Genomic DNA, 26,290 nt, shown 5'->3' with positions numbered 1-26,290 from the left:
CCAGCCGCCCAAACCAGCGCCGGTCGTGCCGCGTGCTCCTGCCACCCGTGGCCGGCTGTGATGTCGTGGAGGCCTCACCGCCCCCTACTACTCCCACCGCTAGCCAGGCCATACCTCTACTCACCCACACCCCCTGTTATTCTGCGGCGACAGCAGCCTCACACCGCAGTTGAACTAGTGAACCCTCGTACTCCTCTTCGCGTGGGCATCCACTGCTGCGTCTTCCCCGGCTCCGAGTCGTCCCCTTCCTAGTCCTCGCCGTCGTCCACCGCCGTGGTGCTCTCGGCGTGGCGTGGTCAACGTGGTCAAGGAACGACTTCCATCGGACATGGACTGTACGTGGAGAGGCTGACAGCTGGGTCCACGGCCGCAGCAAGGAAGTGCCTCCTTATTACGCGCAAAATAATGATTCCTCCACCTGACAGCGAGGACCCACCGGACGGGCCACCGTATTTCGCGAAAAAAATATTTCCCCCTAACTACTGGGACCCACCAGCTACATCTTCGCACGCAAGGAATTGCGTCCGGGAGAAAAAACGATTCGCCCCCCTGACTGCTGGGACCCACCAGCTACATCTTCGCACACAACGAAGTGCGTCTGAAAAAAAAAACGATTCACCCCCTGACTGCTGGGACCCACCAGCTACATCTTCGCACGCAAGGAAGTGCCTAACAGTCGGGACCCACCTGGTCGAAGCGTACGTAGCGTTGTCATTCTGGTCGCGAACGTGTACATACATATATACTGGTGGATGTAGAGGCGTGCACGTGTCGTAGTAGAGGCACGTACGTGTCGTAGTAGAGGCGCGCAGGTAGCATGTACACGTACGTACAACGGCCAGGGTGCAAGAAAGAAAATACGGCCACGTATGTGTACATACGGGCGGGGTCTCGAACGCCTACTCACGCATACGTACGGCCAGGGCTCGTGTACATGGCTGGGTTGGAACGGAGAAACAACGTCGTCTTCATGTTCATGAGGAGGCAACGGAATGCGTCGTATTCATGGGGAGGCAATGGAATGCGTCGTGTTCATCTGGAGGCAACGGAACGCGTGGGAGCCAACCGGCTGGGTCGGAACGGAATGCGTGGTCGTGTTCATCGAGAGGGCTTGGACAGAACAGGCGATGGTAACGAGGCCTGGCGTACCGCACAACGGAGGAAATGGACCTCCTACGTTCGGAACGGGGTCCTGTTGATTGGGAGGGGTGTGGCGTACCGCAAAACGGAGGAAATGGACCTCCTACGGTCGAAACTGGGGTCCTGTTGATCGGGAGGGGTGTGGCGTACCGCAAAACGGACGAAACGGACCTCCTACGGTCGAAATGGGGGTCCTGTTGATCCGGAGGGGTGTGGCGTACCGCAAAACGGACGAAACGGACCTCCTACGGTCGAAACGGGGGTCCTGTTCATTGGGAGGGGTGTGGTGTACCACAAAACGGGACTCCACGGGATACTGTTCATCTCCACCGTCGACCTCCTCCAGCCTCCACGGGCTACCGTCGACCTCCTCCAGCCTCCACGGGCTCCTGTTCATCCAGCCTCCACGGGCTCCTGTTCATCCAGCCTCCACCGCGCGCTACTCCACCGGCTACTGTTCAACCACCCCTCCACGGGCACCCCTCCACCATCTACTATTCATCCAACCCTCCACACCATGGGGTCCTGTTCAACCATCCCTCCACCATCTACTGTTCATCCAGCCCTCCACACCACGGGGTCCTGTTCATCCAGAGGCAACGCCACCGCTCACTGTTCATCCAACACCCCCCCCCCGCATCGCTCACTGTTCATCCAATAGATCGGCTTCAGTTAGCAGCAGTAGCGAAGGAATCGCTCGATCGGGTTCAGTTAACAGCCATCGATCAATCGCTCGGGTTCAGTAATGTGTAGCCTGCAGTGCAATCGCTCGGGTTCAGTTAGAGCCCAACGCCTCGCTCGGGTTCAGTTAGAGCCAACGCCTCGCACACACGCGCCTACGTGTACGAGAGAAACGCGCATCGCTTGGCCCCCGACCTCCCACCGTAACCGGGAACTCCCCGAAATCCCCCCCCCCTCGCTTCTACCACGGTTTTTTCCGTCATGGACGGCCCAAAGAATGTCATGCAGCTGCGTCTCCGGACCTCCCAGGACGAAAAGCCCATTTTTTGTCATGATTTTTTGTCATAGAAGTAGGAGCCCACCACATCTATGATGATACCGGGTTTTGTCACAACTATCGTCATAGAAGTGTCATATGTATGACAGAAAAAAAATTCGTTCGGCCCAAAATGTCACGGATGTGTCTTTTTTTGTAGTGAATACTAGATAAAGCACGACTAATATAGCATAGATAAAACAAGTCATGCGGTCTGACAGAGAGAAGGTAAATAGCATCGGCGTATGTGAACTAGAACTGACCATATCTAGAGCAGACAGTAGAGCGAGTTGCATAAATGAAGTAGAACTTAACATATCTAGGTCAAACACTAGAACAACAAACTGTGGCAGGACCTCTAATAGAAGGAGCAAGAACACGTATGGGACTACAGCAGCAGCAGTAGCACTGGACTTGGGGTCGGTGTCCTCGCCAGGCATGTCGTCGAGGAGGTTGTCGACGTCGGGGAATAAGTCATCGTTGGGGAAGTAGTCATCGGACTCCGAGGCGTCCGTGACGAAGAAGTCAGTAGTCATGCGAAGCGCTCCCCAAAAACTTTATCACCCTTCTCCCGTACATGACTCAAAGAGGTGCGGTTTCGGAGGCCTACTGTCCCGACCTGCGGTGCACGCCGCAAGTCGGGATGGGGAAGATCGTAGCAGAAGCTCAGTGCTCAGGAACTTGGTGGCGAGAGGAAGGGAGTCTTCTGGTGTGCCTCTCTAGAGAGGAGCGACCTCTCTTATATAGGCACTACGAACAGGCAGCAGGCGAAGAGGTGCGCCGTTCGGATTCAATCTCCACTATAGAAAAAAGGTTTCAGATCCTGAGTGACCATTCGTATACCCGTAGTGCGTGGCAAAAATTTAGACATCGGCTCGGCTCATTCCCGCAGCCCGCGGCGCGTCGTGACGAGGCGTGGCGGGCAGCGGAGGAGGAGCACACGTGAATGTCCCTCTTATTCTCATGCTCATACATGTGAGGAGACATCCTCCCTTATAAGGAGGTCCAACTGCCACTAAACTAGCAATGTGGGACTAAAATTTGGTTCCACCTCTTGCCTTGCACAAATGGGTTGAGTGAGCCTCTAGGATTTATTAGGAATTTCTGAAATTGCTATTGGACTGGCCCGAAAATAGAATAAATTCCAGCAATCCCCCACTAGATCCTAGAGGCACATAGAATTTGCCTTTAGTTCTAAAACATTGTTTTATATACCGGTACTGCAGCGGAGACTGTTAAGTTAAATTTCCACCTAGAACTCTATGCTACACTAGTAAGTAACTTGAACAGTGGACTGGGCCTTGAACTGCAAGTCTTCTGAGAATCTAGGTTCACACAAAGCCTTGACCGATACTGGGCTACTGTGGATCTTCCCCATGTGGAGCTTATGCGTCATACTCCGAGACCTTTCATGAGTTTACTAGAGAGAACCCTACTCCCATAGATTGCTGGCGTTTAACAATCAGACTCATATAGGTGTGTTCTTCAAAAGATGTTCTGCAGGACAACATCTCTGCTTAAAAGAGCCACTTAGAACACATTAATATATACATCAACCTGCCATGCAAATTAGGAGAGTATTGCATCTTCATGGAGTGGTATTGTTAATAGTAAGGATACTCTCCTCTCAGTTGACCAACAGCTTGTCTTCCACTTCTAATTCACGGGATCTCCGATCACAAAGAATAGGTTACTACTGTGAACAACTCATATTGTGGGTCTCATACCCATCCCCCTCGATGCATTATCCTTCGGGTAACATGAATAGATTATACATTACGTGATAGACCCTTAGTAAAAGGATCTACCAGATTTTTTAGATGTTTGGATATAATCCAATGCAATAACTTCGGAGTTTCTCATTTTCTTGACAGACTTTAACCTTCTCTGAACGTGTCTTGATGACTTCATATTATCCTTTGAGCTGCTCACTTTCGTGATCACAGTTTGATTGTCGCAGTTCATAAGGATACCCGGTACATGTTTCTCAATAATCGGCAAGTCATTCAAGAGACGGCGAAGCCAATATGCTTCGACCGTAGCTGTATCTAGTGTTGTGAGTTCTGCTTTCATTGTTGACCTCGTTAAGATGGTCTGCTTGCAAGACTTCCAAGAAACAGTGCCACCTCCATGAGTGAATACATATCTGCTCGTGGCCTTTATCTCATCAGCATCTGAGATCCAGTTTGAGTCACTATACCCTTCAAGCACCTTTGGGTGCCTAGTGTAGTGAATTCCATAATTCGCAGTGCCTTTCAAATAACGCAAAACTCTCTCTAGAGCTTTCCAATGCACATCTCCTGGGTTTGAGACAAATCGGCTCAGTTTGCTAACAACAAAAGAGATGTCAGGTCTTGTAGCACTGGTTAAATACATAAGCGAGTCAATAATCTGAGAATATTTCAATTGGTCTCTAGCAATTCTTTGATTCTTTCGAAGTAACACACTAGCATCATATGGTGTTGGAGAGGGCTTGTAGTCACTGTAACCAAAGCGACTCAAGATCTTTTCCACATAGTGAGATTGAAGCAATGTAATCCCACCATCATCGTCTCTCAACAACTCGATGTTCAGAATGACATCAGCCACTCCTAAATCCTTCATCTCAAAGCAATGAGATAGGAAATCCTTGACCTCCTTAATAACCTTCAGATTTGTTCCGAAAATCAGTATGTCATCAACATACAAGCAAAGGATAACTCCCACGCCGCCACCATGGCGATAGTACACACATTTATCTGCTTCATTTACAACAAAGCCTGTGACTGTTAAAGTTCTTTCAAACTTATCATTCCACTGCTTGGGTGCTTGCTTAAGTCCATACAGAGACTTCAACAACTTGCACACTTTTCCTTCCTGACCATCTACTACAAACCCATCTGGTTGTTCCATATAAATTTTCTCTTCCAACTCTCCATTTAGTAAAGCAGTATTAACATCCATTTGATGAACGAGAAGACCATGTGAGGCAGCTAGTGAAAGTAGTACTCGAATAGTGGTCAGTCGAGCCACAGGTGAGTAAGTATCAAAGAAGTCTTCACCTTCCTTTTGGGTATAACCCTTAGCCACGAGTCGTGCCTTGTACTTTTCGATAGTACCATCAGGCCTAAGCTTCTTCTTGAATACCCATTTGTACCCTATAGGTTTGCACCCATAAGGACGATCAGTTATCTCCCAAGTTTCATTTGCCAAGATGGAATCCATCTCACTACGTAGCGCTTCCTTCCAGTAGTCAGCATCTTCAGATGCATAGGCCTCTGAAATAGAATCGGGAGTGTCATCTATGAGATACACAAGAAAATCATCACCAAAGGACTTTGCAGTCCTTTGTCTCTTGCTCCTAGTAGGAACTTCAATGTTCTCCTCCACAGGATTTTTAAAGTGTTCCATTGAAATGGCAGGTTCAGTAATTGTAACCGGTTCCTAATTCGATGAACTAGGCATATCCTGATTAGATGAGGTAGCCATATCCTTCATGGGAAAGATATGTTCAAAGAAAATTGCATCATTCGACTCCATAATCGTACCGACATGCATGTCAGGTACCTCAGATTTTATAACCAAGAATCTATGACCAATGCTATGAAAAGCATATCCCAGGAAAACATAGTCCATAGTTTTTGGTCCCAGCTTCCACTTCTTTGGAATTAGCACATTGACTTTCACCAAACAACCCCAGGTTCATAGATAAGAGAGCTTTAACCTTTTATTATCCCATTCCTCAAATGGAGTTATCTCTTTGTTCTTTGTGGGAACCCAGTTTAGGACATGACATGCAGTCAATATCGCCTCCCCCCACCATGCCTTGGAGAGACCCGAAGTGTCTAACATGGCGTTAACCAAATCAGTTAGAGTACGGTTCTTTCTTTCGGCCACCCCATTTGACTGAGGTGAATAGGGAGGCGTCCTCTCATGGATTATACCATGTTCCGCACAAAAGGAATCAAATTCATTTGAGAAATACTCTCCACCACGATCGGGCCTAAGACTCTTGATCTTTCGATCAAGTTAGTTTTCCGCTTCAACTTTATAGATCTTGAAATACTTCAAAGCCTCATCCTTATATTTTGGAAGATACACATGGCAGTATCTAGTGGAGTCATCAATTAACGTCATAAAATACTTCTTTCCACCTTTTGTCAACACACCATTCATTTCACGGAGATCTGAATGTATGAGCTCTAGTGGTGCAAGATTTCTCGTTTCCGCAGTCACATGAGACTTACGAGGTTGCTTAGCTTGCACACACACTTGACACTTAGATCCCTTGACAGTGGTGAAACTAGGGATTAAGTTCAACTTCGCTAGTCGCGACATGCAACCAAAGTTAACATGACAAAGATGTGAATGCCACACATTTGATTCACTATTGTTGCAAACATGATTAACAACTTTATTGCAAACGTCTGATAAGGATAAACGAAACAGGACTCCTGACTCATAGCCTTTACCTACAAAGGTTCCATACTTGGATATTACAGATTTATTCAACTCAAAGACAAGCTTGTAGCCATCTCTACATAGAAGATATCCGCTAACAAGATTTTTATTGACGGAGGGGACATAATGCACGTTCTTCCCTGAAGTAAACTTCAGATCGACCGTGCCAACACCACGAACAGAAGCACTTGAACCGTTACCCATCATCATGGTGGAAGTCCCTGCGGTCTGATAAGACGAAAACATGGAAATATCACCACATACATGCACATTAGCACATGTGTCAATCAACCAATCAGGAGAATGACGTACTGAAAGAATAGTGAGAAATATACCATACCCAACATCCTTCATGTCAGTGTCTCCAATGACAACATTAGCAATCTTGCCGCCATTCCCAAGATAACGCTTGTCACAGTGACTAGGGCAACCAGGAGCCCAATGATCAGGATCTCCACACACATGACAAACACCTTTCTTCTTGTCATTCTTGTTCTTGAAGTTCGTGTGTTGTACACCCTTATTCTTCCCTTCAAACTTTGCTTTACCATCAAACTTGCCCTTGTTCTTGAACTTGTGGGGCTGGAAGTTTTTCTTCTGTACCAGATTGGCACTAGAACCTCCCTCAATACCTCGAGCACGGTTGTCCTTTGCTCTCGCCTTTTCTTCCACATCAAGAGTACCGATGAGATCCGGAACGAAAAACTCCCGCCTCTTATGCTTTAGTAAGGTAGCAAAGTTCCTCCACGTGGGAGGAGCTTAGTAATAATGCCTCCGGCAACGAACTTGTCCGGTAGCATACAATTGAAGTGCTCAAGTTCTCTAGCAAATGACTGTATCTCATGAGCTTTCTCAACCACGAAGTGCTCTTCAGTCATCCTGTAATCATAGAATTGCTCCATGATGTACAACTCAGTACCAGCATATGAGACCCCAAACTTGGCCTCGAGTGCATCCCACATATCTTTTCCATTATCAATTGACGCATAAGCATCAACTATGTTCTCACCAAGAACACTCAAAAGAGAAGCCTTAAACAGAGTATCCATTTTCTAAAAAGCTTGTTCCTGTTGGGCATCATACTCCCCTTCAAGTTTGCCAAGAGTGGCGTCATAGCAACTCATGATTTGAAACCATAAGACTGCTCTCATGCGCCACCTCTTATAGTGGATACCCTCAAACATAGCAGGTCTCATGGAAGCAGCAAAACCGCTCGGGGTAAATTGCCTATAATAAGGTTTTTGGATTGTTGGAAATATGAGTAATTTACCGAATGATTTTATTAACAGAAATACTAGATAAAGCACGACTAGTATAGTAGAGATAAAACAAGTCATGCGGTCTGACAGAGAGAAGGTAAATAGCATCTGCATATGCGAACTAGAACCGAACATATCTAGAGCAGACAGTAGAGCAAGTTGCATAAATGAAGTAGAACTTAACATATCTAGGGCAAACACTACAACAAGGAACTGTGGCAGGACCTCTAACAGAAAGAGTAAGAACACGTACAGGACAGCAGCAGCAGTAGCACTGGACTTGGGGTCAGTGTCCTCGCCGGCCATGTCATCGAGGAGGTTGTCGACGTTGGGGAAGAAGTCGTCGGACCTCTAACAGAAAGAGTAAGAACACGTACGGGACAACAGCAGCAGTAGCACTGGACTTGGGGTCAGTGTCCTCGCCAGCCATGTCGTTGAGGAGGTTGTCGACGTCGGGGAAGAAGTCGTCGTCGCAAAACCTTATCACCCTTGGGAGGGAGACGAAGCGAACAAGCATCATGCGAAGAGGTGCACCGTTCATATTCAATCTCGGCTCATTCCTGCAACCCACGGCGCGGCGTGACGAGGCGGGCGGAGTAGGAGCGCACGTGAATGTCTCTCTTTTTCTAATGCTCATACATGTGATGAGACATCCTCCCTTATAAGGAGGTCCAACTCCCACTAAACTAGCAATATGAGACTAAACTTTGGTTCCACCTCTTGCCTTGCACAAATGGGCTGAGTGGGCCTTTAGGATTTATTAGAAATTTCTGAAATTGCTATTGGGCTGACCCGGAAATAGAATAAATTCCAGCAATATAACCCCTTGATGACATGAACCCAATGCTGCAGGATCCATTTTATGTCTGCTTGGAAGACAAACCATAAGATGTAGAACAACTAAAGGGTATCCTGTTTCAGATCTTAGCATTTGTGCCCCAGGAAATCGCTGCTCTGCCTCGCTGTCTATACTCTGCAGTTTGTGACAAGCCTCCAGTTCCATGTGTCTTGTCTTTGGCCTGCTTCATGGCATCAGCAACATTCGAAATTGGAGTGCATATGACATGACACAGTTTGGCCTGCGCTTTGTGGTAAGATTCTACCGGCTTTTCGCCTTGTAGTGTTGTTCTTTTTACATTCTCGCTTGCTCATGTTCAGAGATGTAATTGAGATCTCGGCCTGTATCTGACTTTTTCCTCTCTTGGAATGAACTTCTCCATTTGCACCAAGTCCCCTAGCAAAATTATATTGATTCTAACATGTTTTTATGAGTAATTGAATAATTTTTAAACCTCTTATAAGTAATGTAAAAAGAACAAGCAGATTTCTAAACCTTTATATTGAAAAATTATATTCAATTACCTTTAGAATGAATTTCTTCATTTACATCAAGAGAGAAAGAACGTGTAAAATTATATTAACTTTTTTCTCTCTTAGAATGAACTTCTCCATTTGGGATAATTATTCAACCCCGGCCTTGTTTGGTTGTGTGTGGATCCGAGGGGTCTGTGGGGGATTTAAACTCTTATAAGTCAAAATACGTTCCAATCCTCTTGGAAGGAGGATTAATCGAACAAGCAGTAAAAGATTTATATGTTTTTTCTATGAGTAATCGAATATTTTTTTAATCTTATAAGATCCAAATTGAGATGATATTGTAATTATATACTCTCCGTTTCAAATTACTTATCGTGGAGTAATTTGGAATGGAGGGAGTACGTTTCTGCCGTGCTTCTGGTTCTGAAACGAAATGTTTGTGCCGAACTCCTCTTGAGTGTATTTTCCAGTCAGTCATCATCACCGCTGGGAGCTGTGATACTGAGAAAACCCACCCAAACCCTCCCCTAACAAACACCCCCACCATGCCGCTCCGCACGCTGCTCCGGCACCTCTCGGCCGGCCAGTTCGCGCGCCTGCAGGCACTCACGGGCGCGGCCACGGCGCCGGCCGCGCACCGCGTCCTCCACCTCCTCCTCCGCACCGCGCCGGCCCCTCCCCTCCCCCACCTCGTCTCCCTCGCGCGCTGGTCCCGCTCCCACTTCCGCGCGCCTCTCCCGCTCCGGTTCCACGCGCTGCTGCTGGCCCGCCTCGCCTCCCACGGTCTCCACCCGCTGCTCCGCTCCGAGCTCCACGCCCTCGCCGCCGCCCGCCTCCACTCCCCGGCCTCCATCCTCCGCGCCCTCCCCGCGTCTTCCCCCGCCACCGCGCCGCTCATCGCCGACATGCTCGTCCTCGCGCTCGCCAGGGCCTCCCAGCCCTTGGCGGCGTACGAGGCCTTCCACCTCCTCGGCAACAACCACCCGCGCCACCGCCCCTCCGCTTTCTCGGTGAACAGCCTGCTCTCCGCCCTTTTCGCCGCGGGTCGGGTCGACCTCGCCGAGCGGGCTTTCAAGGCGGCGCTCCGGCGACGCGTGTCCCCGGACCTTTTGACCTTTAACATCGTCATCTCCGGGCTCTGCAAGGCTGGGCAACTTCGCAAGGCCGGCGATGTCGCCAAGGACATCAGGGCGTGGGGGTTGACCCCCTCTGTGGCCACCTTCAATGCTCTCATCGACGGCTACTGCAAGAAGGGTCGTGTCGGGAGGATGTACCACGTCGATGCGCTTTTGAAGGAGATGGTCGAGGCTGGAATCTCGCCCAATGTTGTTACATTCAATGTGCTGGTTACTGGGTACTGCCAGGACTCGAACACTGCTGCTGCGGTGAGAGTCTTTGAGGAGATGAAGCAGCAGGGGATTGCGCCCAGCATGGGGACATACAATGCACTTGTTTGGGGTCTCTGCAGTGAGGGCAAGGTAGAGGAAGGGGTGAAGCTGGTGGATGAGATGCAGGATCTGGGGCTGGCGCCTAATGTAGTCACCCTGAATAGTGTGCTGAATGGGTTTTGCAAAAAGGGCATAATGGTAGATGCTGAGAATTGGGTTGATGGTATGGCACAGAGGAATGTTGAACCTAACGTGGTTACTTACAATACCTTGATTGATGGATATCGCCGGCTCGGCAAAATGAAGGATGCGGTGGCGGTGAAGGAGGCGATGGCAGGGAAGGGGATTAGTCCAAATGTCAGAACATACAATTGCCTGATAGCTGGGTTTGACCAGAGCGGGGATTGGAGGAGTGTTTCTGGTCTTCTCGATGAGATGAAGGAGAAAGGTGTTAGAGCTGATATTGTCACTTACAATACACTTATTGGTGCCCTGTGCTGCAAAGGGGAAGTACGTAGAGCTGTAAAGCTCTTGGATGAAATGTTGATGGTTGACTTGGAACCAGAGCATCGGACTTACAACAACATAATAAATGGGTACTGTGAGAAGGGGAACATTAAGTCTGCCTATGAAATTAGGACCAGGATGGAGAAAGGTAGGAAACGGGCAAATGTGGTCACATACAATGTGTTCATCAAGCACCTTTGCAGAATGGGGAAGATGGAGGAGGCTAATGAGCTCCTGAATGAGATGTTGGAGAAAGGTCTCGTTCCAAATAAGGTTACCTATGAAATAATGAAGGAGGGGATGATGGAGAAAGGTTACGTTCCTGATGTAAGAGGATTCGCTTGCTCAGAAGCCTCTCAAAATCTGACATCCTGAAACGCTTGGTATGTTCGAGTAATGTACCAACATAGCTTGTCTGTACCTACTTATACCTAGCAAACAAAGCAAGTAAATGGCAAGTTGGATTGTTGTTGAAATGAGAAATTGGCAATCCCTAATTCTGCTAGGTCATAGTTTACCCACTGCTTTTAGGTTTGGATGTTATCATTTGGTCCTTATGTGGTATAACCTAGGAGTTACTCTGTTCTTTGGTATAGTTCAGCCATTAACATCATTCTCAATCCAACTACCTTGCAGTTCACAGTTTTAAGTTTTAATGCTTGGTATTTTCTTGGACCCAGTCTTTTTGGTGTGCACAATGTGTTCACATTGAAGGAAGTAAACTGAAGCGAACCAGGCAAACTTGAGCATCTGTTTATGCGTGCTTATTAGTGGTAATGTCATACTAGCATTCATTTTAGCTTTCAGAGTACTTAGCACGACAGTATGACACTCCCCTATGCTTCCTATTTAGCATCACACAGGAAGTGAAGACCAGAGGCAAATACCTGTGCAACTCTATCTGACAGATCCATGAATCTGAAAGTGCTCACCTAGTACTGCGCCTCCTGGACACTACACTGATCTCTTACTGTATAGCCTACGTTTGAAGGATTCCTTTAGATAATGGAAAAAAATTATTAGTGTGTTTACCTTAAGGTTAGGAGCCACTTTATTTGGTTCAGCATATATAAGGGCGACAAAAAATCTGATGAAATTTCCTCACTTGTCCTTGAGCAGAAGACTGGTTGTGTTTCCCAAGAATAGAAGTAATATTTACGGTCCCCAGTAGTCACACAAATGAAATGCAACCAGGAGTCCACACCCTGATGGTGGAAACAAGATTTGGGGCTTCCATCTCCCCTGTGAGTCCTATGAGGTGCAGCAAAATGTTTATCACCCACATAATGAACTCAAAAAACATCATGTGCATATCGAGGCTTATGCACACTTTTTCTCCATTAATATTGTTTGTCTTGCTGATGGTTCTAACCAGCAAGTGGGGTATTGCATATTGTGCTGTTGCTCAGCAGATGTTTCTGAGCCCCAACCCTGATGGTTGATTTAGGGTTCCAAATCATTTCGAGGTTGTAAAAATCTCACATGAGAAATGGGAATAAGTAGTAATTCTTTTGCAAAGCACCACCACTGGCTTATCAGCATCTTGTAAATTTGCCTGCTTTACCAGGAACTATTTGTTGTAGTCTGATGCTTTTACTGGTATAGGTACCTGCTGTACAGCCTTCAGCTTATGTGTCCGCACAACTATTCTCAAGTGACAAATCATGCAATAAACCTCCTCTGCTCTTGTGATCTGAATGTACAAAAGCTCAGTACGTACAGTGAAGTTGGACCCTTCACTGCTGTTTGTTTACTACCGGTTTTGCAAACTGGGGTGGGCAAGGATTCTGATCGGATTTCGGAGAGTGCTGGATGGGCAGTTGCCATTGTCAGCAACAACTACAATAACAACAGCAATAAAAAGGAAAGAGAAAGTATAACTAAACAGAAAATAGGCTTATCTGCCATCTGTTGGGAGGACAAGAAACAATATGGTTTCAGACAGGGCTGCACGCAGGGTTGAAATACAGGCGGATAGTTTCCACATGGTCTGGAGCCAAATCGGGGCAAATTGAAATTCTGAAAGAAAATTTACTGTTTGGTCGGAGTTAAATCCAGATTCAAGTAGCTATCTGCTGGATACGGATATTTCCTGGATTTGGCCGGCAGTTTCCTGAATTTGAAATCCAAAGGTATGATACATTTCATCCTTGTCTTTTTTATGTGCAAATCATATTAGCATATGAGGAGTGCTTCCATGCTCTTCCAAAATTAGATTGCAAGGGCAAATTATTATTGCAGTAAGTTCTGATGCCCAAGTCCCACGATCTTTTGCTTTGTTCACCGACCGGCCTCTCCTCCAGTGGCGCCTCGCCATGATCCACCTCCAGCAGCCTAGTGTGAAGTCGCTCTAGCGTGCCACTGCAGCTTCCTTCCGTGCTTCAACCAGGCGGACTATGCACCGTCCAGCCAGTGGATGCCTGTATCGACGACCTCTTTGCGCTTATTGCACTCGTGGAGCAGATTGGTAGATTGAGTGGCTCGTCGTGTCACTGCTGGTTTTATTGTAAGTGCCCCCTCTGTACCAAAATGTAAAACGTTTTTTTGGTTTTGCATAGGGCATAAAAAGCGTTTTACATTTTGTTACAGAGGGAGTATGTTGCTGCAACAATCGTGTAATTCTTGTCAGTAATGCTTCTCACCGTTTTCCTCCTGCTCGAGGGTTTGAATTGGATGGCTCAAGGTTGATACTTTGCAACGCTACCCAATTGCTTCTTTGTATTAGCCAGCTGTTGATTACTGAATTTTTATTCCTCGTTAGAAGCACTGCAGGAACATGTGTATTTAATAAAGTACGATGATTGTTCAAGCAACAAGGAATTACACAGGAATATGCAAGTATGTAATGAATCGGATAGAGATATTTACAATCATAGTAGCGGCCGTTAAAAAAAAACTACAGGCTGTACTTGTGCGGTGATTGAATTATTCTGATTGTTCCCTAATTCTTGTCATTCTACTGCAGCCATACTGCACATCTGCTCTACTCAGGACCGTTGATGGTCTCAGATTGGATGGTTTGACTGTTTCAGGTATGTTCTTGATCACCTCAACTGTGGCTCCAACCATCAACATAGTGGGACCACTAACGAATTCCCCGTGATTCACATTGCTTCGTTGGTTAATTAGTTTGTGCCATATACAGTTGATGTAATGTTTACAATCTGTGATATACAAATTGACAAATCTATTAATAAAAAATCGTGTATGTTCACCTGTAAACATATGCAAGATTTTCCATGATTGATTCGGATGACGTTGGAGTTCTTAGGAGCTGCAAGAATACATATATCTTGCTTTGCTAATGACAAATTTATAATGTATTGTATCAGTGGTTATTTTGGAAGAACTTCTGCTCCTTTTGACAGCTGAACTGAAACCATCTGCCATTGATATTAATAGCTACCAGATTTATTTATTTGAAACGGAGACAAAAGCCTCATATATTGATTAAGAGGAGGAAAGAGTCTGTGTTACAAGAGACCCACAAGCATGAACACAATTACTCTTCCAAGATAAAAGCCCCTAAATATTTCGCACCCGCGGTTACCAAAGCTTCATTTCGTTGATGATCATGTTGAGCAAGATTGTGGGGGAGCATTTCTCTCATTCCAAATTGTCCATGATACAAGCATATTGAGGGAGGCCATGACTTCTCTATGGGGAGTGCCCACTTCGGAGCGATTAATCCACCAATCGTTGACGGAGCTCTCCAAATGCCACAAAGATGGGTCAATGCTATTAAGATGAAGCTTGCCGATCACCAAGCACCAAAGCCGAATAGTAACCGACACTTGGGAAAGAGATAGTCACACGATTCTTGCACCGCCTTGCAAAACAGGCAAAGATCATCCCTGTTTGGGCAGCCTATTGGCGGTCCAAATGCGGCCTTGCATAGCCGGCCAAGCAAAGAACTTGACCTTTGGGGTGCCCAAACTTTTCCAAACCGCATGCTCCATTGATGAGCGAATCTTTCCCAAGAATTGTGCCTTGTATGCAGATGCCGTCGAATATTGTCCATTAGCTGTGTGTTTCCACACAATATTACCATCAACGTGTGCAAGAAGACGCACCTTATGAAGAAGCATCCAAAGCTTGAAGAATTCACAGATGTGCTGGGCGGTGACGATGGTAGGAGGTTTGATTTCGAAGATCCACGCGTTGTAAGTGCTTCCCTCACTTTCCAATTTTTCTTGTGAACGCCTCGTATATAAGTGGAGCGATATCCATAGGCTTTTGCCCAAGGAGTTAAAGGGAGCTCCAGAACGGCGTTCTCGCTCCGTTGCCAATGGTGATGATGGAAGCATAGAAAAAGTTGCACAGATTGCTCATCCCCACCCACAACTTGAATGGCTTCTTTCACTCATACCATGGCCATCGGAGCCTAAGAGCGCGCAAATTTGTTGGTGTTGAGCACTCCTAGACCTCCATATTCAAGAGGCCGGCAAACCACCTCCCAATAGACCTTGCATTTAGCGCCGGTTGTTTAGTCTGAAGTGGACCAAATAAATGCTTGCTTGAGAATGTTGACGTCATGGAGTATACTTGGCGGCAGCACAGTTGGGGTGATGAAGGAGATTGCTTGGGAAGTGATCTCGGACTTGACGAGAGCCGTGCGCCCAATGAAAGTTATGTTTTGACCCTCCCAAGTGACGAGCTTGCTCGCAACCTTGTCTACAAGATATTGAAGGCCCATTTTTTTGAGTTGCCAAATGCAGAGTGGAAGCCCCATACATCGCATGGGGAAGGAAGCTCTAGTTGTCGGTAAGCTTTGCAAGATGAAATCAAGGTTGATATGGCTGCATTGAATGGGCACTACTGAGCTCTTATGAAAGTTAGTGCATAGGCCCGTAATCTCCCCAAATCCTCTCAGAATGGATGCACGACTATCAATGTCACCCTCGATAGGGGCCATAAAGATTGCCACATCATCCACATATAGCGGTGTTCTCACCATGGTGCCTTTCCCTCGGATCTTGTGTAGTATACCCTTCTTAGTTGTCAGTTCGAGCATTTGCTGCAGGGGTAGGGGGTCCCCTTGACGATGGCCATGACCATTCTTGATGGAAGGTCCGGTCACACCATTGAGAAGGATCCGCGAAGATTTTGTGCCGAGAAGAGCGGTAACCTAATCGCAAAATTTTCTTGGGAACCCACACTTTTGGAGAAGATTTAAGATGTACTCCCATTTAATAGAGTCAAAAGGCTTGCAGATATCGAGCTTGAAGAGGAGCGAGGGGGTCTTCCTCTTATGCAACCACCGAGCAAAGGTTCCGCACTTACATGAAGTTGTCGTGTATAATCCTTTTGATGAAAGCACTTGGAGCATTCGAGACAAGTGCGTTCATATACGGGTCTAACTGGAGAGAGAGCACCTTTGCAATAATTTTTGCAATCGTGTGAATGAGGCTAATCGGCCTATAGTCTGACTGTCTGAGACCCCTTCTGCACCCTCCTTGGGCAAAAGCACAACATTGCGGAGTTAAGCTAATGAAGATTTTTCACATGCAAGGAATCAAAGTCTTGGAGTCTTCATGATAACAACCTTTATGGCTCCCACACACTTCTTAAAGAATACACCCGTGAAACCATCAGGCCAGGGTGCCTGGTCACTAGGCATATCATCAATGGCATCTTTCACCTCCTCAGAAATTTGTCTATCAAGCCCATCCAAGTCCGGAACCTCCAAATTTAGCTCACCCCAATTAAAGTCTTTGGAGCTATAACATCCTTTCCCAATGACATTGGTGAAGTGGTGAAGGATAGTTTTCTCTTTTGTTTCATGCTTGGTCACCCATCCTTGGCCATGTTTGAGCCTATGAATGTGGTTCTTCCTCCTTGCATTGATGCGATGGTGATATTTTGTAGTGTTTGCATCCCCTTCTCTCAAGTTGGTAATCCTTGCACATTGCTTTTTTCCTCAATCTCTCAAGCACCGCCAAACTTATGACCCGTCTCTTTAGTCTAGCACGAAGGTCATGCTCGTCAATAGATAATTGTTGCATCTCCTGGGCGGTATCAAACCTAAGGATCACCAAAAGGGTGGCATGGAGGTGAACCTTAGCTTTGGAGAAGAGCCCTCTTCTCCACTCATTGAGACGAAGGACCGCTTTCTTGAGCTTGTGGAATAGAACTTGGTAAGACTTGGTGTGGTCCAAATGTTCATTCCAAGCCTTGTGAACCACCTCGTGGAACACAGGCATGGAGGTTAAAACATTCTCGAACTTGAAGCTCCTAGATCTTTTTTTTAGATGAACAGGGAGGTTTCCCTCCCCGGTTCCATTACTCAGCATGAAACCAAAACGCGATCAGTTATACAGCAGCTCACTTAGGGAGCAGTTCAGCCTAAACGGCACTAAGAGATAAAAAAAGGAAACCAGGGAAACAGAACTTTGAAAAGATCAGGTGGCACGCAGGCCCGAAATTAGAGTAACACAAATCAGACTGAAATCTCCAGGTTTGTGTCCGCTTCCATCTCCGCAGCCCTTCTGAGCTTGAATGGTGGCGCTGAGGCTGCTTGAGGAGACCAGCAGACAAGCGTCGAGACTGGGCTACTCAGCAAGTTTTTGCTCTTCAGGGCACTCTTCTTTGGAGAATGGAAACGCCAATCATCGTCAGAGATCTTCAGCCTGCCCCACTGATTCACAACCCCATCCTTCGTACAACCTCCCAGCATCAGCCACTCGCTATTCTCAGCGGCTGGCGCAAGAAGGCTGTAAGCGCTGTCAGGAAAATCTCCAGACGAGCTTTGCCATTTTCTGGTGCCAAGACCGCCCAGAACTTGAGGGTTCTGAGGATCAGCCTCCAAACCTGCAAGATCGATGTCCAAACGGTGTTGTTAAAGATAATAGAGTTCCTATACTTCCACAAACACCAGAGGACAGCCGATGAAACTATATTTAGAGCAGAGTTCTTTCTATTAAATACCCAAAATCTGGCTACAGATTCATAGCCTATTCCCATCCGGACCTGAAAGTGGTCAGCCACAAACGACCAAATGTTTTTTGCTACGATACATTCAAAAAACAAGTGAGTGTTAGTTTCCTGTTCAGAGCAAAAGACGCAATCCAGAGGTTTAATGATGTGCCTTTTCCTCAGGTTGTCTCTTGTCATCAACTTGTTATACAAGAAAAGCCATAAGAAAACGTGGATCTTCGGGGGCACATAAAGTTTCCACACCGCAGGGATGAAAACTGGTTGTACCCCACGAAAATTGATCACCTGATACAGAGAGCTTGATGAGTAAACACCTTTGCTTTCAAGCTGCCATATCAGTGAATCAATGTCCTCACAGAGAGCAATGCTTCTGGCGCACTCGACCAGGTGGTGCCATTGCTCCATGAGTTTATCATCGAAGTTCCTTCTGAAAGTCAGCTTGAGAGTATCCCCATCCCAGACCTCTTTAATAGTTCTGGTTTGCTCATTACAGACTAAGTATATAGGCCAAAATTGGGTAGCTAGAGGGGAGGTCCCAAACCAGGTATCTTCCCAGAATCTAATCCTCTCACCATTACCTACCTTCCATCTAAATCCAAACTTCAGGTTTTGGATGATGGATTGGAATCCTTTCCAAAACCTAGAAGAGTTTGGAGTAGGGTTAACAGCAAAAAGATTAGGCTTCCCAGACAAATATTTTTGTTCTATGATGGATTTCCAAGGTTTCTCCCCTTCCTCATAGAATCTTTTGACCCAAGATCCTAAAAGGCAAGTGTTAACCTCCTAGATCTTTTAGGCCCTTTGACATCGGCAAGCAAGAAGGGACAATGATCGGTAAGCGAGTAAGATAGGGAATGCAACACATGTGTGTTGAGCGTTGTGTCCCACTCGGCATTACAAAAAAAAAAGAAAAAAGAATTGAGCTTGCACAACGTTGGATTTTTCCTCTCATTGCTCCAGGGCATGCAAAGGGGTACGGTCCACCTCACTGCCTGGGAGATTTGGGCTGAGCTGAACAATCGAGTCTTACAGGAGGTAGTTGGCACCAGTAGGCGACGTTGTTGCTTCAATCCGGCGTGCGATGAAGCACTAGCGGCTCGCCGGAGCAACCCCCGTTCGGGGAAAGGAACGTGAGATATAGCACGCTAATCGCTGCTGGCCTCTGTCCGGCCGCTGTTTCTTCTTTTGCTTTTTTCTGTCTTTCCTTGATCGTCTTGTGAATGATCGCAATAGGGTTTAGGGTTTGTCTTTCTTGGATCGTCTTTCTTTAGTAGTGACCGCACGTTGCATTAAACATGGAGATTACAAGGTGTACAAACGTGAAACCATACAAGATGATGAATGATCGCCCTGTACAGTTTGTTCTGCCCCCTGCTTATAATACTAGCTCTGTAACTTAATATAAGATTTTTGGACACTATAACAGTGTCAAAAAAGGTCTTATATTTTGATACGGAGGGAGTACATGAAAATGCAACGATTGTTGGGTCTTTAAAAAAAGCAGTCATTTAAGCACACAATGTAACGTTTCTAACACTTCTAGCCCCATTTTCATGTGAAGAGTATCAGTCAAAATTAATGGAGTAAAGCAATTTCCCCTGTTCCATTGCATGAAACCAGAGTTTAACGCTAGTAGTTTTCTAAGACATGTTCAATGCAGGGGCGCCTATTTGAGCGCTTGTGTTAAAAGAAAAAATAAATAAAGATGAAGCAGCATAAGCGTCTCGATTTTCAACGCAGAAGAGTTCGAGCACCTGCCTTTTTTCTTCTTCTTCCGGTGAGCATGCGAAGCGCCCGTTTCTCCAATGCATCCACTGAAGCTTCGACGCCAAAAAGGATAACCCGACGGAACACTGAACCAGCTAGCTACCTCACTCTCAGCTGTCTCCTCTCGAACTCTCCACACCCTTCTGCATCCCACGTTAGATCCAGCGAGCCACGGCAAATGGCGGCGTGCGGACCGAGGAGGCAACAACCTGCGTCCTCATCATGGGAACGAGAGGCCGATCGGCACGTTAGATCCAGCAAGACACGGCGAATGGCGACGTGCGGACGGAGGAGGCAACAACGTGCGTCCTCATCATGGGGACGAGAGGCTGGTCCGGCGGCGAGGCTAATGGGCGAGAAGAGAGTGGTACGCAAGCGGAGGCGGCACAAACCCTCATCAATGAGGCCGGAGGAGTTGGCGGCAAGGTTGACGAATAGGAAGATGGCGGCGCGCGATCGGAGGAGGCAGCAGCCGTGCCTTCCCGCGGGCGGACGAGGCCGGAGGAACTCGCAGCGAGGCTGGAGGACAGGAGGAAGGAGAGGCAACGGCGCGCAAGCACGAGGCTTACAAGATGGACAAGCTCGCCGATATCATTATCAAGTACAGCGTCTAGGTAGTCTTCCTGCCCGTCGCCCTAATAATCCCTGGTGAATTAGTTGTGCATTTTTGTGCCTTTTCTTGTGGAATTGATACAACAATAGTTCTATGAAGGAAACTTATGGTATCGCAGAAGAACAAGAGATTGTGGTCTAAAGTTTTGACATGTTCCAAAATGACTGGTCTTTAATTTTAGATAGTGAAATTTGGGACTATGTTAAACAAGATAATTAATCAAAAATATCCCTCTTACAGTTTATGACATCGTTAGGAAAATAGAACCTCTGTTTTATTAGAACAAAACTAAACTTTGACGCACTGGTGCTATAGTACTTTACTGTACATCTTTCACTAGGGACAATTTCGTACAGACATCCACAAGTTAAGAAATTCGAATGGTCGATTCATTTATAACTTATACATTTGAAGAGATTTGAAATCAAGTCTTGGTTAGATTATCCGGTAGCTGCAAAGGCATCGTTGACCCTGCGCCACATGCCATCGAATAATAGAATTTCAAAGTTCTTCTTACCCCAACGACATTTGATTTGGATAGGTTGTCTTCTGCGATTATTGGTATATTTGCGTTAAATTCTTCAGTGACTTGAAACCAGTAATCCTGGGCACCGTTTTCATTGCCAACGACAAAATCAGTGGGAACACTTAACCAAGCATTTACCTGCTCAATTCATAAAATATTGTTAGGCCAACCTTCTCATGATATAGTAACTATTGATAATTGAACAAATGATTTACCAGCATCGATTATCCTCTTCGCTCATTGTAAGTGCATGTCTCCGATGTTGGCACTGCCTACATCCATTTGCTGGAACTAAATTGGGCTACTACATGTAGGGTGAAGTATGTGCAATGAGTAGAGTATTTATAGGTTCAAGTAAATGTTGAATTATTAAGTATTATTAATGCATGAATAATTGAGTGGTCATTGTTGCTTTGACTGGTAGAGAACTTGTATTATTGAATAAAAAATCTCAAATTATATGATACATTGGTATTCTAGTACCGATGTATGTAACAAAGTAAACAATTTTTCCTACACAATAAAGTAAATGGAAAAGGTAAAAGTGACATATTAAAAAATCAAAACAATATGCTAAAATGATTTATGATTGTTTTAGTTTCCTCCAAATAGTTGGTCACTAAAAAAAATTAGTGTCCGTTGGTGTTCACTCTTTTGATATTCATCCATATGAGAGGTATCAACCATTATGGTTCCTTATAGGTACTAGACATTTTGATCTTCTGTCTTGTCTTGCCAATCTCAAGCTTCTCTTTGGAGAGTCGAAGCTGCACCTCTGCCATTATTTCTTGCGACGATGCTCGTAATGCTTGTATGTCATGGTATAATTGAAGATCATCATGTGTAAGTGTTACAAAATAGTCCTCACCTTTGACTTTTTCTTTCTTTTTCCCTTTCGCCAGTTTGGTTCCATCGGGCGAGTTTCTTTTTCCATCTGAGTTTGTATATTAGCATTACCTTTGCCTTTTTCGTCATCGGAGTGTCTATTCCACTTTTGGTGGACTCAACCTTCTCCCACTAGTACAATAGTGTAAAGTTTTGTCCTATCTCCTTGTACATGGCTAAGGCTTTCTGGACAAGCTGCAAGTCACATTGAACTTTGGCATAGACATCTTTTAGCCTGCAATAAACTCCATGAAAAGCAACAATTTTCCTATTAGTTTTACCCAAATGGTCCTTGCAGTATTTGTTGTTTCTCCTTTGGTGGATGAATTGTTTTTGTTGTAGTCATCCGTTACATTCTTCTAGCACATCTCTCCCTTTGCGCTATTTCCATCAATGGAGTCTATGGAGTTATTCAACCAAGCACTTATCTACAATATAAAGAAACTGAACTTCTTAAATATGGAAATAATTGAGTTATTCTACCAAGCGTTAATGTGCGTGAAAATTGATTATATTTCTACAAGTTTGTTAAAAACATATGTGTACAAGTTAGTGGAAGGAGAGAAGTTACATGTCTACTATTACCTGAATGAAAATAAAACAAAATGTTCTAAATATTGAATTGATGGAATTACTTAATCAAGTGCCAATGAGTGATAGCATTCATTGTATTTCTACTTGTTCCTAAAATAATAAATGTGGAATAGATGGATTTTTTCTAATGAAGCTCTGATATTAATAAAATTTTATTACCAATGGCTTTGTGATAAACAAAAATTTATTTCCACATGTTTAAAAAACTATAACAATAAAAGTACTTGATGGCTACTCACCAGTCTAATGTTGTTCTTCCCGGTCGAAGCTAGAGGCTAGTATCGGCTATCTTCTTCATTGTGGTCGTCGTCTTGGCCATTGGTAGCATTGTGTTGCATACTTGGAGAATAACCATAGTCGGAATATCCACTAGAATCAAATTGTTTGGACATATGTGGTTACGAAGACAAATTTATTGGATAATTAGGAGGTGGATACATCTCTGGATTTTCATACTGGGAGTTAGCGGAAGCGAACCAGTCGTTCTGGAAGGGATTCATTGGAAAAGGTGATGTGTATAAACAATAACTTGTGTGGATATGAGTAGAATTGTGTTGTGTATGAGTAGACAATTTTGGAACGTGCATACCACCGGAACTAGTTGAGTAGAGCTGGTCTAGTTCACAACACAATCCTCTCATATCTCACACAAATTTTTGTTCATACACATCACAGTTTTCCAATGAATCCCTTCCAGAACGACTGGTTCGCTTTTGCTAGCTCCCAATATGAAAATCCATAGATGTATCCACCTCCTAATTATCCAATAAATTTGTCTTCCCAATCATATATGTCCCAACAATTTGATTCTAGTGGATATTGCGACTATGGTTCTGCTCCGAGTATGCAACACAATGGTACCAATGACCAAGATGACGACGACAATGAAGAAGATAGCCGAGGTCAGTGTCTAGCATCGATCGAGGAGGACAACACTAAACCGGTGAGTAGATATCAAGTATTTTTATTGCTATAGTTTTTTAAACATGTGGGAATAAATTTTTATTTATCATAAAGCCATTGGTAATAAAATCTTATTAATGTTAGTGCTTCATTAGAAAAATTCATCTATTTCACTTTTTAATTTTAGGAACAAATAGAAATACAATGAATGTTATCGCTCATTGGCACTTGATTAAAGTAATTACATCACTTCAATATTTAGAACATTTTTTTTTCATTCAAGTAATTAGTATACACATAATTTTTTCCTTCCAGTAACTTGTACATAGATATATTTTTAACGAACTTGTAGAAATATAATAAATTTCACGCACATTAACACTTGGTAGAATAACTCCATTGTTTCCATATTTAAGAAGTTCAATATTCTTATTCAAGAAACATTTAGGAATATAATTTTTTTTATTGCAGATAAGTGCTTGGTTGAATAACTCCATAGACTCCATTGATGGAAATAACAAAAAAGAGAGGTGTACTGGAAGAATGTAACAGATGACTACAATAAAAACAGTCTGTCCATCTGGAGGATAAACAGCAAAAAGTGCAAGGACCATTGGGGTAAAACTAATAGGAAAGTTGTTGCTTTTCATGGAGTTTATAGTAGGCTAAAAGATGCCCATCCGAGTTGGCAATGTGACTTGCGGCTTGTCCAGAAAACCCTATCCAGGTACAAGAAGATAGGATAAAACTTTACACTATTGTACTGGTGGGAGAAGGTTAGAGTCCACTAGAAGTGGAGTAGACACTCCGAGGAGGCAAAAGGCAAAGGTAATGCTAACATACAAACTTGGATGGAAAAAGAAACTCGCCCGGATAAAACCAAACTGAAGGAAAAAAAGAAATGAAAATTCGAAGATGACAACTCTTTTGTAACAATTACACATGATGATGTTCAATTATACCATGACACAGAAGCATTACGAGCATAGACGCAAGAAAAAATGGCAGAGGTGCAACTTCGACTCTGCAAAGAGAAGCTTGAGATTGGCAAGACAAGAGAGAGAATCAAAATGTCTAGTACCTACAAGGAACCTGTAATGGCCGAAACCTCTCATATGGATGAATATCAAAAGAGTGAACACCAATGGGCACTAAATTTTTTTAGTGGCCAACTATTTGGAGGAAACTAAAACAATCATAAACCATTCTAGAATATTATTTTCATTTTTAATATATCACTTTAGTTACCTTTTCTATTTACTTTATTATATAGAAAAAATTCTTTACTTTGTTACATACATCGGTACTAGAATACCAATGTATCATGTAATTTGAGATTTTTCTATCCAATAATACAAGTTCTCTACCAGTCAAAGCAGCAATGATCCCTCAATTATTCATGCATGGTAATAATTAACAATTCAACATTTACTTGAACCTATATATAAATACTCTACACATACTTCACCCCCACGATAGTAGCCCAATTTAGTACCAACAAATGGATATTGGCAATGCCAACATCGGAGACATACACTTACAAAGGAGCGAAGAGGATAATCTATGCCTGATAATCTCTGTGTTATATGTAGCGCATACCTCCATGAAGATAGGACCCATCTGTTTTTCCAATGTAATTAATTTTAGCTACAGGGTTTGGAATTACCTTCAGATTGACAGGATCCATGGCTCTGATGTCCAGCAATGCATATATCAAGCAAGGTCAAGGTTTGGGCATCCTTTATTCTTCAAGTTTATGCTCATGGCAGCTTGGAACATTTGGATATTAAGGAATAGAAGAACTGTCAGGGGAGAGCGTGCTTCTTTTGCTACCTGGAAATGTAAATTTGTACATGATATTCATCTTCTAGTGCATAGGCCTAGAGATAGCATCAAACAACAGGTCTTAGCTTGGGTCAACACCCTCATGTAAATATAGGTAGGTATAATGTAGGTTCCTTCTAACTTCTGGACTTGAGACTGACTGTTCTGCTCGTACAGTGGTTAACTCTTTTATTTCATTAATAAAGGGTTGTGGTCCTTGCTCTACAGTAAATATTCAAAAAAATGTACATTATCACAACCTTAATATCATCACAATTAACATGAGTACAAACGGAATATAAGCTTAAAAAAAGGGCAACCTGGTGCATGTAGCTCCCGCTTGCGCAGGGTCCAGGGAAGGGTCCGACCACTTTGGGTCTATAGTACGCAGCCTTTCCCTACATTTCTGTAAGAGGCTGAGTACTGCTAAAAAATCAGGCAAGGATGAAAATTATGATAGTAAAAACAGTTCTTCTGCTTACGAAATACTCCCTTCGTCCACGAATAAGTGTACATCTAGCTTTTGTTTTAAGTCAAAGTTTTAAACTTTGACCAATTTTATAGGAAAAAGTAGCAGTATTTATTGTCGGCGTTCTGGAAACGGGGGTCCCCAGACTTGCCTGCTTGCGGTCTGCGGCGTGGCTCAAAGGGGGGCCCAGCGCGGCCCGTCTTCACCAACACAAACCCAAGACCCTCGCGAGGGGCCAAGCCTCGCGGGGTGGACGACGCGGAGCTTCCTCAGGCACGGCCTCGTCAGGCTGGCTCACGAGGAGGCAGAGAGATCAAGGCGGGGTACCTCACGAGGTGCCCATGACGCAAGCCATGACGACCAAGGGCGCCAGGCGGGTGACAGCCCGCGCAGTGTCCTCCTTTCCTCTTTGGTGCAAAGGGGGCAAGCGCAGCCGCGGAGTACCGAGGCATCAGGCAAAGGTTGCCATTTCGGTGCAACAAGACCAAGACCATGAGGACTACGAGACGGAGGTTACCGTGGAGCCCAAGACAGCGTCATCACCAGAGCTTTGTGCAGGCGAAGACTACTTTTGTCAGGGTAGCTAGTACTAGCTGTCCTCCTTCAAATTAGCCCGCCATTGTTGGCTCCCTTCCCGCTCGATATTTGGGAAGAGGACTAGGGCCTCTATAAATAGGACCAGCCACCCACAGAGCAAAGGGGGTTGAGGGGTTGGAAGGAAAGAG

General features: G+C 44.8%; 1 protein-coding gene across 13 annotated transcripts; it reads left to right on the top strand.

Moving 5' to 3' along the window:
• Positions 1–9,671: 9,671 nt before the first annotated feature.
• On the top strand, positions 9,672–25,328 carry LOC125507887 (uncharacterized). 13 transcript variants are annotated; one of them, XR_007283101.2, is made up of 7 exons: positions 9,672–11,431; positions 12,654–13,180; positions 13,352–13,554; positions 13,638–13,731; positions 13,810–13,886; positions 14,014–14,080; positions 24,926–25,328. XR_007283101.2 is itself a non-coding variant. In XM_048672433.2 (2 exons), the coding sequence occupies exon 1, from the start codon at positions 9,699–9,701 to the stop codon at positions 11,421–11,423; it is 1,725 nt and encodes a 574-aa protein (XP_048528390.2). In that variant the 5' UTR covers positions 9,672–9,698; the 3' UTR covers positions 11,424–11,431; positions 12,168–12,628. The 13 variants fall into 13 exon arrangements, 1 of the variants encoding a protein (XP_048528390.2); XR_015601687.1 differs by lacking the exon at positions 24,926–25,328 and adding an exon at positions 19,645–23,953; XR_015601691.1 differs by lacking the exon at positions 24,926–25,328 and adding an exon at positions 11,729–11,821 and having other exon boundaries at positions 14,014–19,628.
• Positions 25,329–26,290: the final 962 nt, after the last annotated feature.

The sequence above is a fragment of the Triticum urartu genome, chromosome 1A (assembly GCF_056163025.1).
Source record: "Triticum urartu cultivar PI428250 chromosome 1A, HENAU_Tu73, whole genome shotgun sequence".
Lineage (NCBI taxonomy): Eukaryota > Viridiplantae > Streptophyta > Magnoliopsida > Poales > Poaceae > Triticum > Triticum urartu.
The sequence above is the reverse complement of the archived record's forward strand: the minus strand, read 5'-3'. Positions and strand labels throughout refer to the sequence as shown.